The 13,977-nt window shown below is 37.9% G+C and overlaps 1 protein-coding gene across 2 annotated transcripts in view; it reads left to right on the top strand.

The window, feature by feature from the left end:
* Positions 1–396: 396 nt before the first annotated feature.
* The window catches only part of FAM204A (family with sequence similarity 204 member A), a 32,417-nt gene continuing 18,836 nt past the window's right edge, over positions 397–13,977 (top strand). The window contains exons 1-6 of one of the 2 annotated variants that reach the window (XM_007964233.3): positions 445–499; positions 841–1,050; positions 6,330–6,571; positions 7,108–7,195; positions 7,323–7,353; positions 7,527–7,626. In XM_007964233.3, coding sequence (XP_007962424.2) covers positions 6,338–6,571; positions 7,108–7,195; positions 7,323–7,353; positions 7,527–7,626 — 453 coding nt within the window. In that variant the 5' untranslated portion in view covers positions 445–499; positions 841–1,050; positions 6,330–6,337. Of the gene's footprint in view, positions 500–840; positions 1,051–6,329; positions 6,572–7,107; positions 7,196–7,322; positions 7,354–7,526; positions 7,627–13,977 lie in introns of both variants that reach the window. The other variant, XM_007964232.3, reaches the window with a different exon arrangement.

Genomic DNA, 13,977 nt, shown 5'->3' with positions numbered 1-13,977 from the left:
TGCTAACCAGAGATTGGCATGATGCCTGGTACAAAGTAGACGTGCAATAAATAGGCGAAGAAAGAAAAAAAAAACAAAACAAAAATAAAAAAAGGAAGAGAGGGAGGGGAATGGATGAAATGAATGAAGACGTTTGCAGAAGGGCCTAGAAAGAAAGCACTGCAACATTCTCCCTCCTGGTGGCATCAACTCTTAGTTCAAGGTCTATCTATGTCAGCCCTTTCCTCGCCCAGACGCATTGGTCGACAGCAGAGAATGAAGAATAAAGTCTTTAAAAATGTTCGGAAGAAAGAAAAAACGGCAAGAGAAAAGAGAGGAAAAAAAAGCAAGGAACCACCTCCTTCGGACGGACTAAAAAGGCACGCCCCACAAGGCCGGTTGCCAAGGCGACCCTAGGGCCAGAATGGCCCCAGCCCATTGGCTGAGACGCAGGAGCCAATGAGAAGGCGCGATGTTGACGGAGTCTTAAGATGGCTGCCGGGCGACCCTTTCCTGACAGGTGAGTACGGCTTATGGAGGGTTGGTTACCCGCCGGCTCGGGCTCCGGCATGATGAGTTGGGAAGGCCCCTTGCCGGCAGCCGAGGGAGGCGGTATGGGCGGCCTCATAGCTCCTTGGCCGAGCCTCCCGGAGCAGGCTAGAAAAGCCCCCGGCCTGGGGCTGCGGAAGCGACGGCGGGGCCACCCTCAGCCTTCCTCGGAAGGGGCGTCGCAGCGGCCTCCCCAGCCTGTTATGAGGGAGGGTTTCTCCGTCCCACTCCAGTCAAAGTGAGAGGGGATTGAGGAGGCTTTCGATAGGGGAAACAGGCTCATGTTTACAGTTGCTGTATCCCGGAAAACAGCTCCAGTTAATGGGACTGCCAGCAGGCTAGACATCCTTCGCCGGAAACTGCAGCGCTTAGTTCTGTGCCCGAGAGGGGATTCTGCCTGTTTGGGGATTGGAGTGGGGCATTGCCGCCAGAAAGAATTTTGGCCTGCAGAATTCCCGGTTGTGCAGCCAAGCAGGAACAGGTGTACCTTACTAGACCCATCCTCTTGCAATCTTGGACCTTGTAAGTATTCTCACAGCGGAATCGACTTAAAATGAGCCTTGAATTGTTAACTTGGTTTATTGTCTTTCCATGCAGGATCTTGGGTCTGGGAAAATGTTTTTCAGGCCAGGTAAACGAACACTCTCTTTAATTAAAACAGTTGCATACATGCAAAATCTTGCTAAATAAGTAGGTTTTCTGGATTGGCCGATTGTCAACCTAAATTCGCTCTCAGGCCTGTAATTCAGTTGTCCTTTCTGTACCTTTTTTGAGAAAAGGAGCACATTCATTTCATGAAAGTAAATATATTTACGTTAATGTTGATGTTAACATGCTTGAAAATAGTAACCATTTTTAAGTCACCGACACTGATTATGATGTAAATTACAATCTTCAGATTGTTAAATGTGGTGGCTTATAATTAGTATATAAGCGAAATTAATTTTAGATCAGATGAAGTTCAGACTTCTGGGATTACTTCTAATCAAATACAAAATATGGGAAATAAGCCTTATACGATGAAAATGGAATTTAAATTCTGGAATAGAGACAGAAAACATTTACCCATCGAGCTGCTCAAATAATATCTTTTGAGTTTTGGTTATAAGCAGCTGCCTGGTTGTCCAGAAAATATGACATTATTACTCAAACCTCTGACTGTGACTTTGACTTTGATGTATGTAACTTAGTATAGCGTCTTACATAGCTTTCTGTACTCAAAAAGTACAGAAAAAGAATTCTTAACCAAATTTAACAAGTCTGTAGTTATAGGCTAAGATCGTTCTCAGACCCAGTCTCAAATCCTTGTCCCCGCTTACAACTCTGCCCTGTAAAAGTTCATAATCTAAAGCCATGGGGCTATTTTTGTAAAACAAGTGGATCAGAATGCATTAGGCAAGTCAGTTATCCTATCTGTAAATTGGGGGCGGAGCGGGCAGGGGAGGGGCAGATATAGATAGTAATTCCTAGTGGAAGGTTTGTTGTGAAGATTAATGGTAAACCAAGGCCTGCCACACTGTTTGTATGCCATGTGTAGCAGTGACTTGCTTTGTTTTCCCTTTCTGGTTCTTGTGTTTCCTGTTGTAACTAGGGTTCCTTCCCCTTCTCAGTGTCCTGAAGTGTACAGCATCTCTCTGAAAACATTCTCTTGGCTGAGTTGCTAGGTAGAGGAGAGAAACCTTATGTACTGGGATACTGGGCTCTAATCAGGATTGCAGTCCTGTAGAGAATGGAGTGATACATCCAGGAGTGAGACGACTCTGGGCATTTGGGGCACTTATAATATCAAAATCTTAAAGAGACACTTTAGAGCTGTAAGACATCTCAAAGATCATTTGATCAAACCTTTATTTTATAGCTTAAGAATGGAGGCCCAGACAAATGCAGTGACTTTTAATTATGTTGCTCAGGACTAGAAACCATCTTCCAACTTTGAAAACTCTTTTCCCCTGTAATCAGTGCACAGTCTAGAACAGTTTTTATTGTAATTTGATTTCTCCCTGGCTGCTATATTTTGAAAGATTGTGTCTACTAAACCTTATTTATGAATTTTTTTCTGATAAAAATCAGGCCTATAACTACCATTGAACCTCTGATTATCATGTGGTGAAGAATAGTGCTTCACTAAATTTGTCTTTTCCTGTAATGGTGAATGGTACTGTCTCACTGAGGGGAAAAATAAAATAGTTTGGGCTTTTTGAAATTAGCTTAGAGACTCCTGTTACTATATTCATACTTAGATTGGGAACTACTGAACTGTACCCTGTTTTTGAGTCATTGTTATCTGACCAAGTATGATAACTAATGACGATGGGTGGTTTTCAAGGGCAAACAGACAGACAAAAAAACCCTAGTTATTCAGACTAGGACAGTATATAAATATTTTCAGTTCATGGCAAATTGTGTTAGCCCAGGACTAAAGATGTGTTCTGCATAGTACACACAGAAGGTCTTTGAGGATAATTGTGGGATGGAATAAATCTTAACTCTAGAGGTGGAGGGTGTGTAAAATGAAGAAGGTGATATTCAAAACCATAGAGAGAAAAAGGATTCTGAGTCATTTACATTTTCCTTGGGGCGAAAATGATTAAATTGAAAATTATTTGGGTTGCAGGGTAAAAAAAACGAAAGCTTATGAATTAATACGTTGGCTGTTACATGGACTTGGCTATAATCTATAGTAAAAAGATTTAAGTTTCTGTTTCTCTGATATTCCACGTCTCTTGAGACTGGCTGAGTGAATTTTCACAGTTAAAGGGTAACTTGGGATTATCTGCCTTAAAATAAAGAAATACACTCTGAAAGACATGAGTAAGAGACACAGATAATCATCCTCCACTGCAGCCAAAAGAGGAATAACAGGAGGCCTAACATGGTGCCAGTTGGAAACTTTGTGAATGACAACTATATGCTATGAATGGAAAGACTATTTTCAAACATGAGTCCAAAGCAAAAGTCACTAAGCAGCCACTCCATATTGGCTGATCTGTAATTGGGCTGCTGCTTACACAGGCAACTCCATTTTGCAGGCTGCACAGTGAGTGGCAGCAGTTATCCGTGTTTATCAGTGACTGCTCAGTCTCCCTTGTATTTGGTGTTTTGAGAGTCACGGGAAAATGGCACATGACTTTAAAGGTTTTCAAGAGTGGAGTTCACAACCTACCTGATTTGGATTTTGCCTGGATTTAGAGGTGGATTCCACTTTTTTCAAGCTATTTAATTTTTTTTTTCCTTTGGGTACACTCAAGAAATTACCATACCAGGCAGATGCCACATCAGCAGGAGCTAAAAATATATAATTTTGAGAAAATTTAAAAAGCCATAAAAAATGCCTAACTACTTGAAGGCTGATTAGCAACAACAGCAGCAAAAATCTTGCCTTCTTCAGGGCAACTGAGACTGTTCCCCAGAGGGGGGTATGTTTGGGTGCCCAGAGCATAGACTATCACCCTGCAGAGATGCTAAAACAGTGGTTTGGTGGGAGACCTGTGTCACTGCCCACTGGGGAGGCATATGCATTTCATGAGCAGTCACATCTGAAGTCCTGGTCAGGGAATACTTGGCTCAAAACTTGAACAGAAACTTGCCATGTGTGTAGATGTCATTTCATGAGGCTAGGGATTTTTGCCTGTTTTATATACTTCTGTCCCCAGAGTCTTGAAGAGTGGCACACAGATGGGCATGTAAAACATTTTATGGACAGGAAGGGAAACACTTATTTCTAACATAGACTCCAGTGATGCTAAGAAATCCAAACCTGGAATTTGTTACTGTTTTAAGTCCTTAAATGATAATGAGTCTAAAGGTATATTATATGCCGGTGGCCAAATCATACTGGAACTTATTACTGCTTCCTTCCGCGTGCTCTCAGAACAGGAGAAATCTTTTTCGTTAATAGCATGATACCTATTTTTCAATATTATCATATTTTACATGATGTCTTTTGTGCTCTCAGAGTATCTCAAGAGTACTTCTGTCCCAACTTTAAAAATCCACAGACAGGTTTAGGGATAGATCTGGGTTTTATGGGGCCTGGAGCTCATATAATTTCGGGTCTCTTCCTTTAAAAAAAGAAATACAAATTCTGAAAGTACAGTACTTTGGAAGGACCTGTGCAAATGAGGAATCTTGGAGCTTAGGTTACCATTATCTTCCTGGTAATTTGCCCTCATTTTATTGCTGCATTCAGAAAACTAAACATTAATATTTGTTATAGACACTTCACCTCAGATTGTGACTATCAAGGAAGCAAATGATGGCATCAATTGCTAAGTGAGTGCACCACAATTATTAGAAACTTCAAAACTATCTTATGAACCCAGTCACTCATAATAGAAATGATAAAAATGTAATACATGGCCATAGAAATAATAATAGCAAGGAGAACTTAACATTTATTGAGCCCCTAGGACCTCCTAAACACTATGTTGAGGGGCTTATCTCATTTAATCCTCAGAATAACCCTATAAGCAGTATAATTATCCCTGCATTACAGATAAAGAAATCGAGGGTCAGAGATGTTAAATGATTTCCTCATACGACTAGTAGTGGCAGAGTCAAGATTCTAGTTGGAGCAGTTAGATGCCAGAGTCCTTCCTCATAAAAAGCCAACAGAATATTTGGTGAGGATATTTCAGAGAGCTAGCAACTGATAAGGCTGGACCAAAGCCACAAAAAGTAAGATCTGATTCTTCAGACCTAGAAGGAATTCTTGAAAAGATAACATAAATCTGTTATCGCAAAATCCCTGATGTGTTTGTCTCAGAGAGAATGGTGGTTTTTTTTTCGTTTGTTTGTTTTTTAACTAGGTTAATCACAATATGGGACAGAAAACTGCAAAACAGATTTCCGTCCTTCTATTTTATTCCTTCAGGTTGATAGTAAATCATGAGCAGTACAACTGGCTTCTTTATTTTAAGCATCTTTTGAAGGAGCTGGTTTTGACTCAATGTATGTGCTAAAATAGACTGTGCCATGGAGATCAATAGTGAATGTGTACTTGAGTATTATACTTTTAGCAAATGATAACAATTTTGCTATTTTAAGACGTTTTATTAAACTTAATGGTTCTCTCTACCAATGGACTGTATAGCTAATGCTAAATATTATCTTGAACTTTACCATTAGTTTCCCAAATATAGTATTGTTACTTTAAAAAGCTGTACATTTTTGTTAAATTGTTAGGATTATATTTCATTTAATATTATTTTAGCAATCAATATTAAACTAAAAAGTAGGATATCTTTTTTATTACCATACCTTCCTCCAGCTACTTACATAGCTTAAAAATTTTCCTTTAGTTGTTTTCCTGCTCCTTAGACAATACACCCTCTGGAAGCTTGGTCCATTAAATATAGGTGAAACATGCAGTTTTATTCTCTAATTGGTATAGCTTCAAATATGGTATTTTAATCCTAAATTGCTTGCAAAGTATGTTGTTAGGTTTTTAACATTCTTGAGCAGTGCATTACTGAATTTCATGTTTTTTTAGACAAAGCTACTCATATATTAGAGAATTAAGGCTCTATTTTCTTTACCTGTAGGTGTGAGTTGTAACAAACTTGTTTAAACAGCTTTTAAACTTCTAAACTTTTTTTTTTTTACTTACACAAGTGAAGATTTTAGTTATTTTAATATAATAGGTTAATTCTATACCATTTTAGATGGAAAAAAATAAAAAGTTTAGATGGACTGTTCCCAAACCATTGTTACAACTATTAGGCACCTGGAATGTCTTCTAATGGTCTTAAAATTATTTCTATGGTTATTCTACATGTGTAAATTAATCTTTTTCCTCATAGAAGAAAAGATGTGGAGTGGGCTGCTACCTCCTGGCCTAAATGAAAGTGATGCTGAGTCAAACTCTGAAGATGAAGCTACGTTGGAGAACTCTGGACTTAACTTACAGGAAGATAAAGAGGATGAGAGCATCAGAAAAACAGAAATCATAGATTTCTCAACAGATGAACCACAAACTGAAACAGAGTCAAATGTAAATGCCTATGAAGAGTGTCCTTCTGGAATTCCCGTAGATATGTGGAATGTAGGTTTTCTCTGAAATGCTCTTGCTACAGCCTGTGCGTGTACACACCCCTCATTGTGTCTCTGCCCTGGTCAGAATGTGCATGTGTTCTTGGGACTTAACAGCGAGGGAGATGGACTCAGAATGCTTTTACTGTTCTCTGAGGCATTGGCCATTTAGATACTTGCTTTTATTTTGTTTTGTTTTTCATAGAAAGACAAAGGGGGAAAAAAAAACCAAAACCACTATGTGGGATTAGCTGTTTGCCTAGTGTGGTACATGAGGAGTTTCTGTCTTTTTTTTATCTTTTATTTACCTTTTTTGTTACCTACATGAGCTTCACTCTCAAATTATGAAATGACTTATTTCAAAACAAGTGAATATCAAAACTCAGGTTGTGAGTCTCAGAGAATAGAGCATCTCAAGAACTGACTACCATCATTAAATTGGTATCTTTATACATGCTGAAATATAATTGTTTTATTACTTCATTATTTTTTAAATGCATGTTTTTCTGGAAAGTGTATTTGCTTCTCAATATTTTTTCTTTTACATAGAAATTTCAAGAATTGCATAAAAAACATACTGAACAGAAAAGCACAACCTCAAGATTCAGAGGGAAAAAAAGAAAACGCTCCAGAAAAGGTGTTTTGTTTTAATTCAGGTTGTTAGTCGTGCTAATGCTAAATTGTGACTGAATTTAACCATTTTTTTAAAATATGGTTTTGAAATTAGTGAAGTTAGGTATTGACACTTTGTGAATTCTTTTCAGATAAATTGAAGAATGAAAAAGAATCTCATAGGTAGGTGGAATTTAAAATAGTTATATATTGTAGGCCATTGTAGAAATTGTTGAACTAATTGTTTCTGATCGTAATCAAACATATATGAACTAGTAATTGTAGTAACCAATTAAAAACAGTGAAAGTAAAGACAGTATATATTGTATAAAACAAAACTTACTATCTTCTTTTAGTGAACCGTCCTCAAATGAAACCCAATGGAAGGAGCTTACTCAGTATTTTGGAGTCAATGATAGATTTGACCCACCTGTTAAAAGAAAAAAAGTTGAGAAGGTAATATCTTTGTTATTGCATCTTATACCAGCTAGGAGGATATGTTTGTGATTAGCCTTGCCTAAAGTACTTGTTCTCATTAATTCATTCAGTTAAAAAGTTAAGATGCCTACTACGCACCAAAAAAGGTGCTAGATAAGTAAATAGTTACAAATTATTAAAAAACTGCTAACAGAAAGAATGGGCTGTTGTGAAAACATTAAAATGGGGGCTGTACTTTAGCATGGATGGTCAGGGAAATCCTTTCATACAAGGTGCCATGTCACTGAGACCTGAAGGATGGAAAAAACTGTTTATATAAAGAATGCTAGCGTAGAGGCATGGGTAAAGATCCTAGAGAAGAGTCGTCCTGGGACATTCCAGTAATCGTAGGAAGGCCAGCCTGTCTGGAATGGGATCAGTGAGGAGCAGGGTAGCCCACTATATGATTATAGAGGCAGGCAGTCACTGACCAAATTGTGTAGGACTTCAAAGGGCTTAGTAAAGAAATGGGTTTTATTCACAATGCAGTTGACAGTCATAAAGGCTTTTAAGTCAAGGGAATGACATGACCTATGTTAAAAAGATTCGTATGACTGTTACCTGGTAAACTGATTGTGAGGCAGCAAAAACAGATGAGAACAGAAGAGACTTCTAGGCATAAAATGATGATGGATTGAGCCAGAATGGTTCTGCTGAAGAAGGAAAAAAGTGGATGGATTTGAGGTATATTGTAGAAGTAAAATTGATGATACTTGCCTCTGGATTGCTTGCGAGGTGATAGGGAGGGTTTGAGGCGTGTGGAAGGAAAGAGGACTATTCAAAGCTTTGGCTTAAGCAGTGGTGTGAATAGTGATGTTACAAAGAGAAATTTGGGGAGGGGAAAGAATTGAGAGTGGGACCTAGCCAAAGTTCAGTTTGGGACTTGAGTGTTATTGGAAAGCAGGAGCAGAGTAGATGGTTAGTATAATGAGGTAGGGGCTCAGAGGAGAGCCTGACCTTTAGATGCACACTTGTAGTTGTCAGTCTCTAGACATACTAATACTTAGTAGAGGCTTGTGTGAATGAGTAACTCACTTATTCACACAGGGAAATGTTGGAGCATGAAAATCAAGTGCTGAGTGCTAGAGCTGGAGGTACAGGGGGCTAGTTGAAGCCCAAGTATATTGTATCGTGTGTGTAATAGACAGATGCCTCTCTCATGGATCATTGCTGTAGACTATTGTGTGTACCTAGAGACCTTTGTCACTTTCTGATCCATCTGTATTTCTTCCAAAGTACCTCTGATTTTAAATCCATCATTGCATGGTACTGTGTCATTGAGGGTGCACACATTAAGGAACTGTCAAAACAGGATTTTGCTGTGAATTTTTTGATTCCAACTTTGCAAAAGTTTCTTATCATCCAAAAACAGCCCCGGGAACATTGGGGAATTGGAACCAGAATCTCTTTCTGCCTCAACTAATTATTGCTCCTGAGCAATCTCATTTTTACAAATGTTCAAGCAGGTGCAGAAATGCTAAATTTCTTGCAAAGAAAAATCACTGGTACAGTTGAAACTAAAAACTAGGTTTCATGACAGCAGTCTCAGTTTCCTAGGCTCAATGCAGAAGGGGTCATAACTGTTTGCAAGTGTAATTGCCATTCTCTTGTGATGCTGGTGGGCCGAGCAGTGGCTGTATGACGGGAGATGCTCTTGACTGGACCAAATGTGTTCTAAGGCATTAGGGAGGAGGACCATGCTGGCAGCCCGGGTCTGGGTGTTACCTCTGGCAGACCTGCCATAGACTTCCAGCTGCTGGATGAATTGTTCTTTTGAGGGAAGGAATGGTCAAATATTGGTTCTATTAGGAAATATTTTTTTACATTTTACTTGTGAATTAGATGGTTTTTGAGTTTCACTTGTTTACCATGTTTGTTATGTTTTCTCATAACTATGTTGACATTAGAATGTCTAAATTGCTTCTTAGTGACGTTAAAGCCATGAAATGAACTTCCTAGCTACTCTAAAAAGTAGAAACTTAGACATGATTTTTTTTTTACAGTCTATTTAAAATTTTATTATCCTACATGTAAATTGTACCTTGATACTGGCTAGATGCCAGGCTTACTCTTACTCATTGTCTAGGATTTGGAATTTGTATGGAGTTGCTTTAATACAGGTTACTAGGATTCTTTGCACAAAATTAAACAACTCAATTTTAGGAACCAATGTTCTATTTCACATTATGCATTAAATGTGTTCTAGAAGGAAATTATAACCCAAACACTATTTCAAAAATGAGGTCTCTGTGTAAGGGAGACTGCCATAAGTCCTTTTGTAATTGCCCATTGATCTGTTTTATACATTTGGGTTTTCTTAACCTTAGATATTCATCCTTATGATGATATTCATCTTAACAGTAGATACTCGTCCACATAAATTACATCTAGCTAAGGAAGTTATGGTGGTTTTCTAAACAAGGAGCCTGAGCTAGCTAGGCTTCTATCTGTCTAGGATTTTTCCCGCATTTAATATTCCACAAATAAACCCAAGCATAAGAGGAAAGGAAGGATTTAGTGAAGCCAGATTCTTTCATATTCTTTTGGTGGTTCAGTATAATTGCATGCCAGCAGCTTCCCACTCATTCTTTGGTTTGGGATCGTTGGTTTCAATGGCACTCCTTTGGCTGTCCTGCTAAAGTTTCTACTGCAAATCCAACAGAGTAAATAAACTTTAAAGAATGTCCACATTGGAGATGCTGAGATAAAAATTAAATAAATGTAAATCCAGCACATAGTAGCGACTGCTCATGAAATCTAGAGATGATCATGAAAATCTGTGATGCAGTTAGAACAAAACTAGCATGAATTTCCATCCACTATTTTATTTCTCTGGAGCAGAGGGCTGATCTGTTACCATATCTGAGAGAACCTTTTTATTTTGTATTTACTCAACCCTCTAGAATGGTAAAACAAAACAAACTTCTTAATCTGTGTCTATCGTGCAGTCTTTTTTTCTCCCCTTTTTTCTTTTTTGGAACACTGCCAAGCTGAAACTGTTGCTCAACCAAGAATGTCTGTTTACAGCACTGCTGTCACCTGCCCCTCAGACAATGCAGAGGCTTGTATTTTTTAAACATAATCTTCCTAATATCCAAAGCTGTTTTAAAGTGTTCTTTGTATTAAATACAGCTATAATTGTGTTTCTGGCAGCAGTTCTGGGACTTACTAGTAATTCTGTAATCATAGCATAATTATTTTGAATCTGTGGGAATTTCTTTAGAATAAATTTCACTCATTAATTTCACTATAAATGTCTCAAGTATTCTTTAGTTGAATCAGTTTGATTAGTCAGCAGTCATTATTGAAGTAATTTTATGTATACCTAATGGATACTTTTTGGCATGAAAATCCAGAGGTACTTTATTAAATGTTAGAGTAATTGTACAATGTCTTTGATGAATTTTTCAAGTTTTTTATGAGAGGAAACGGCTATTGTATAGTGTAGCTTTTTCGAACTTGTTTTTTTTTTTTTTTTTTTTTAAGCAGAGTGCTTTTTCCAAACAGACTCTTAACATGGTTCTCCAATACATAGATCAGTTAAAAATCTGGCTTCCTTGAGTGGGTGGAGGGAGGAGGTATAGGAGAGGGAGGTTTAGGGGTGTGGTGAGAGAGGTATGGGGAGTGTTGAGGTGGTACCATGAAGATCTCCTGGTATCAGTTACAAACCATTGCCTCTTGGTTCCTATGTGATTCCTGTGGGGTGGGTTGATAGGTCCAGTGTTATTCTCATACGAATAAAGAAACCGAAGCTCAGCATAATTTGCCTAAGAAAACAAACCAGGTGAGAAGTGAAATGAGACTTTAAACCCAAGTCATTTGGTCCCAAATCTAGCTTTTTCTGAATGGAGTTTTTATTTACCTGACTCATATGATTTTTTTTTTTCTTTTCTTTTTTTTTTTTTTTTGAGACAGAGTCTTGTTCTGTTGCCTGGGCTGGAATGCAGTGGTGCGATCTCAGCTCACTGCATCCTTCACTTTGCGGGTTTAAATGATTCTCCTACCTCAGCCTCCTGTAGCTGGGACTACAGGTGTACGCCACCACACCCAGCTAATTTTTGTATTTTTAGTAGAGATGGGGATTCGCCATATTGGCCACGCTGGTCTTGAACTCGTGACCTTGTGATCCGCCTGCCTTGGCCTCCCAAAGTGCTGGGATTACAGTCATGAGCCATCGCACCCAGCTGACTCAAGTGATTTTAAGTAGGTATGATTATATATATATGTAAAGTTAACAAAATTATAAATAAATACATGATTTACATTTACGTATGAAAGTACCTCTTCCCCTCTCCCCCACTGCCCTTCTTTATGAAGAGATTGCCTTATTTTTTCTTAGATATTTAGGTTCAGTAATGCAAACTTCAATGGATAATTCATTTGTGTTAAGCTTTAAAAATTGAATATATTAACCGAATAAATATTTAGTAGCAGAATTTTCATATAAATATATTGTAGTATAGTTTGACTTTAAAAGCTTTAACCATATATAAAAAGTTATTCTACGTATGCACATATAGATGTTAGCCCACAACGTTAAACCAAGTACCCACACATTTCTTAGATATTTGTAGTCCTATCTTCTTGACATTTATGGTAAAACTTTATTAATTGGCAATTGTTGCCTTGTGGGTTAGATACTTCGTTTAGATAAATTTTTCACCTGTGGCCAAATTGCCATTCCTAGGTTTGTGTTGAGATATATCGTAAATTATGTTTTGATTCTAACCAAAAGGCAACTTAGAAGCACACCAAGGCGCTGCAGGCTATCAATAGCTCCTCTGTGCCTCCTGCCACTCCTGTAGTGTGGAAGACATCCTAGATAAGTCAAATAAAGGCTATTCTTGAGTCTAGCTTAAAACTTTTCAAAAAGCCTTAATACTCAGACTCTAGTTCATGAGACTATTTACTGACAAAGTTGAATGCTTGAGTCTTGTACTTGGGTCTGAGCTTGAAGTATGATACAGTCTGTAGCCTTATAGAGATAAGCCTTCTCTTGTGTGATAATGGTATCCTGATATTTAGGTTTAATAATAGGAGCCGCTTATTATTTATTGAATGACTGCTATATTCTAAAAATGTGGCTAGGTATTTTATATATATGTTCTTTGACTCATCATAATCTTGCAGCGAATGTGGTTTTATTCTCATTTTATTGCATGTGAGATAACTGCAACCCACAGAGGTTTAGAAACTCACTCAGGGTTGCTTAATTCATAAGTATAGGAGCTAGTCTGAACCTAGGTCTGACCCTGCCAGCTGTGCTCTTTGTGAGCTGCTATGAACTTACAGTCTTTAAGGAGACGGGAATGTTTTACTAAGTGTTTTGAGTGTATTTGGAATATTAATATGTTCTTATGGAAACAAAGTTTGTACATGGAACCAGGAGTTTTTCAGAACTAAAAGAAGCTATTACATTTTATTTAAATAAATTGCCAGAAAGAGAGATAAAAGGGCTAAGAACAAAGTTGAAAATGTGATAGAAATCTAGAATTTTTATTTATAGAAGGGTTACTCATTCAAGCCAGTCTTTTCATTACCTTTGAGGAAACAGAGGCTTATGAGTCAAGTATGTCATTTACCCAGAGCTTTGACCATATCTCCTGTCTTCTAGTCCTGTGCTCTTTCTACTGTAATATGCTATTACCTTTAGATTCTGCTCTGAATGGCTGGGGCAATGGAAGGGCTTAAGAATGGAAGCTGTTAGTGAGCAGGTTGCTGAGATGAAAGGTTGGAGCAGGTCTAGGTTGATTGCTTCCTTGCATGAGATTGGATAAGTTCTGAGTTGAGGTCAGGCTATGCAAGAATTTGTAGTGCAAGGAAACTTGTAGTTTGATATTAATGTTTTGTACAAATACATTTTGACACATACAAATATGTGTCAGTGACATTTGAGGCGATGCCTAATATTCTGCACAGGAAAGTGAGACTGTTGTATTTACATTTTTTAAATAAAATAACTATTTTCAATATAAATTAAATAGTAAAGTTCTAGGTGCAGGTACTATTTTAAGCTCTGTGAGCCCAGGATGGAGAAGATACTCCCCATGCCCTTGAGGAATGTATATATTCTAGTACCAGGATAGATGCATATATAAATGAGTACAATACATGTACCTTTTTTTAACCATAGGGGCATTATTACTTCAATATTACTGTTGTGAATTCTCTTGGAAGCTTCTCAGAGTAGTTGGTTGTAATAAATGTTCCCAGTTTGAGTGGGATCCTTTTAGTATGAATGCAAACATGGATGACCGCAGTGTGAACATCAGCTCAGTAGCACAGACTGAATTAATGTCTTCTATGTAGAAGGAACTGGGCTGGGTTCTG

Source organism: Chlorocebus sabaeus, chromosome 9, assembly GCF_047675955.1.
Source record: "Chlorocebus sabaeus isolate Y175 chromosome 9, mChlSab1.0.hap1, whole genome shotgun sequence".
Lineage (NCBI taxonomy): Eukaryota > Metazoa > Chordata > Mammalia > Primates > Cercopithecidae > Chlorocebus > Chlorocebus sabaeus.
Note: the sequence above shows the minus strand (reverse complement) of the source record. Positions and strands in the feature narration are given on the sequence as shown.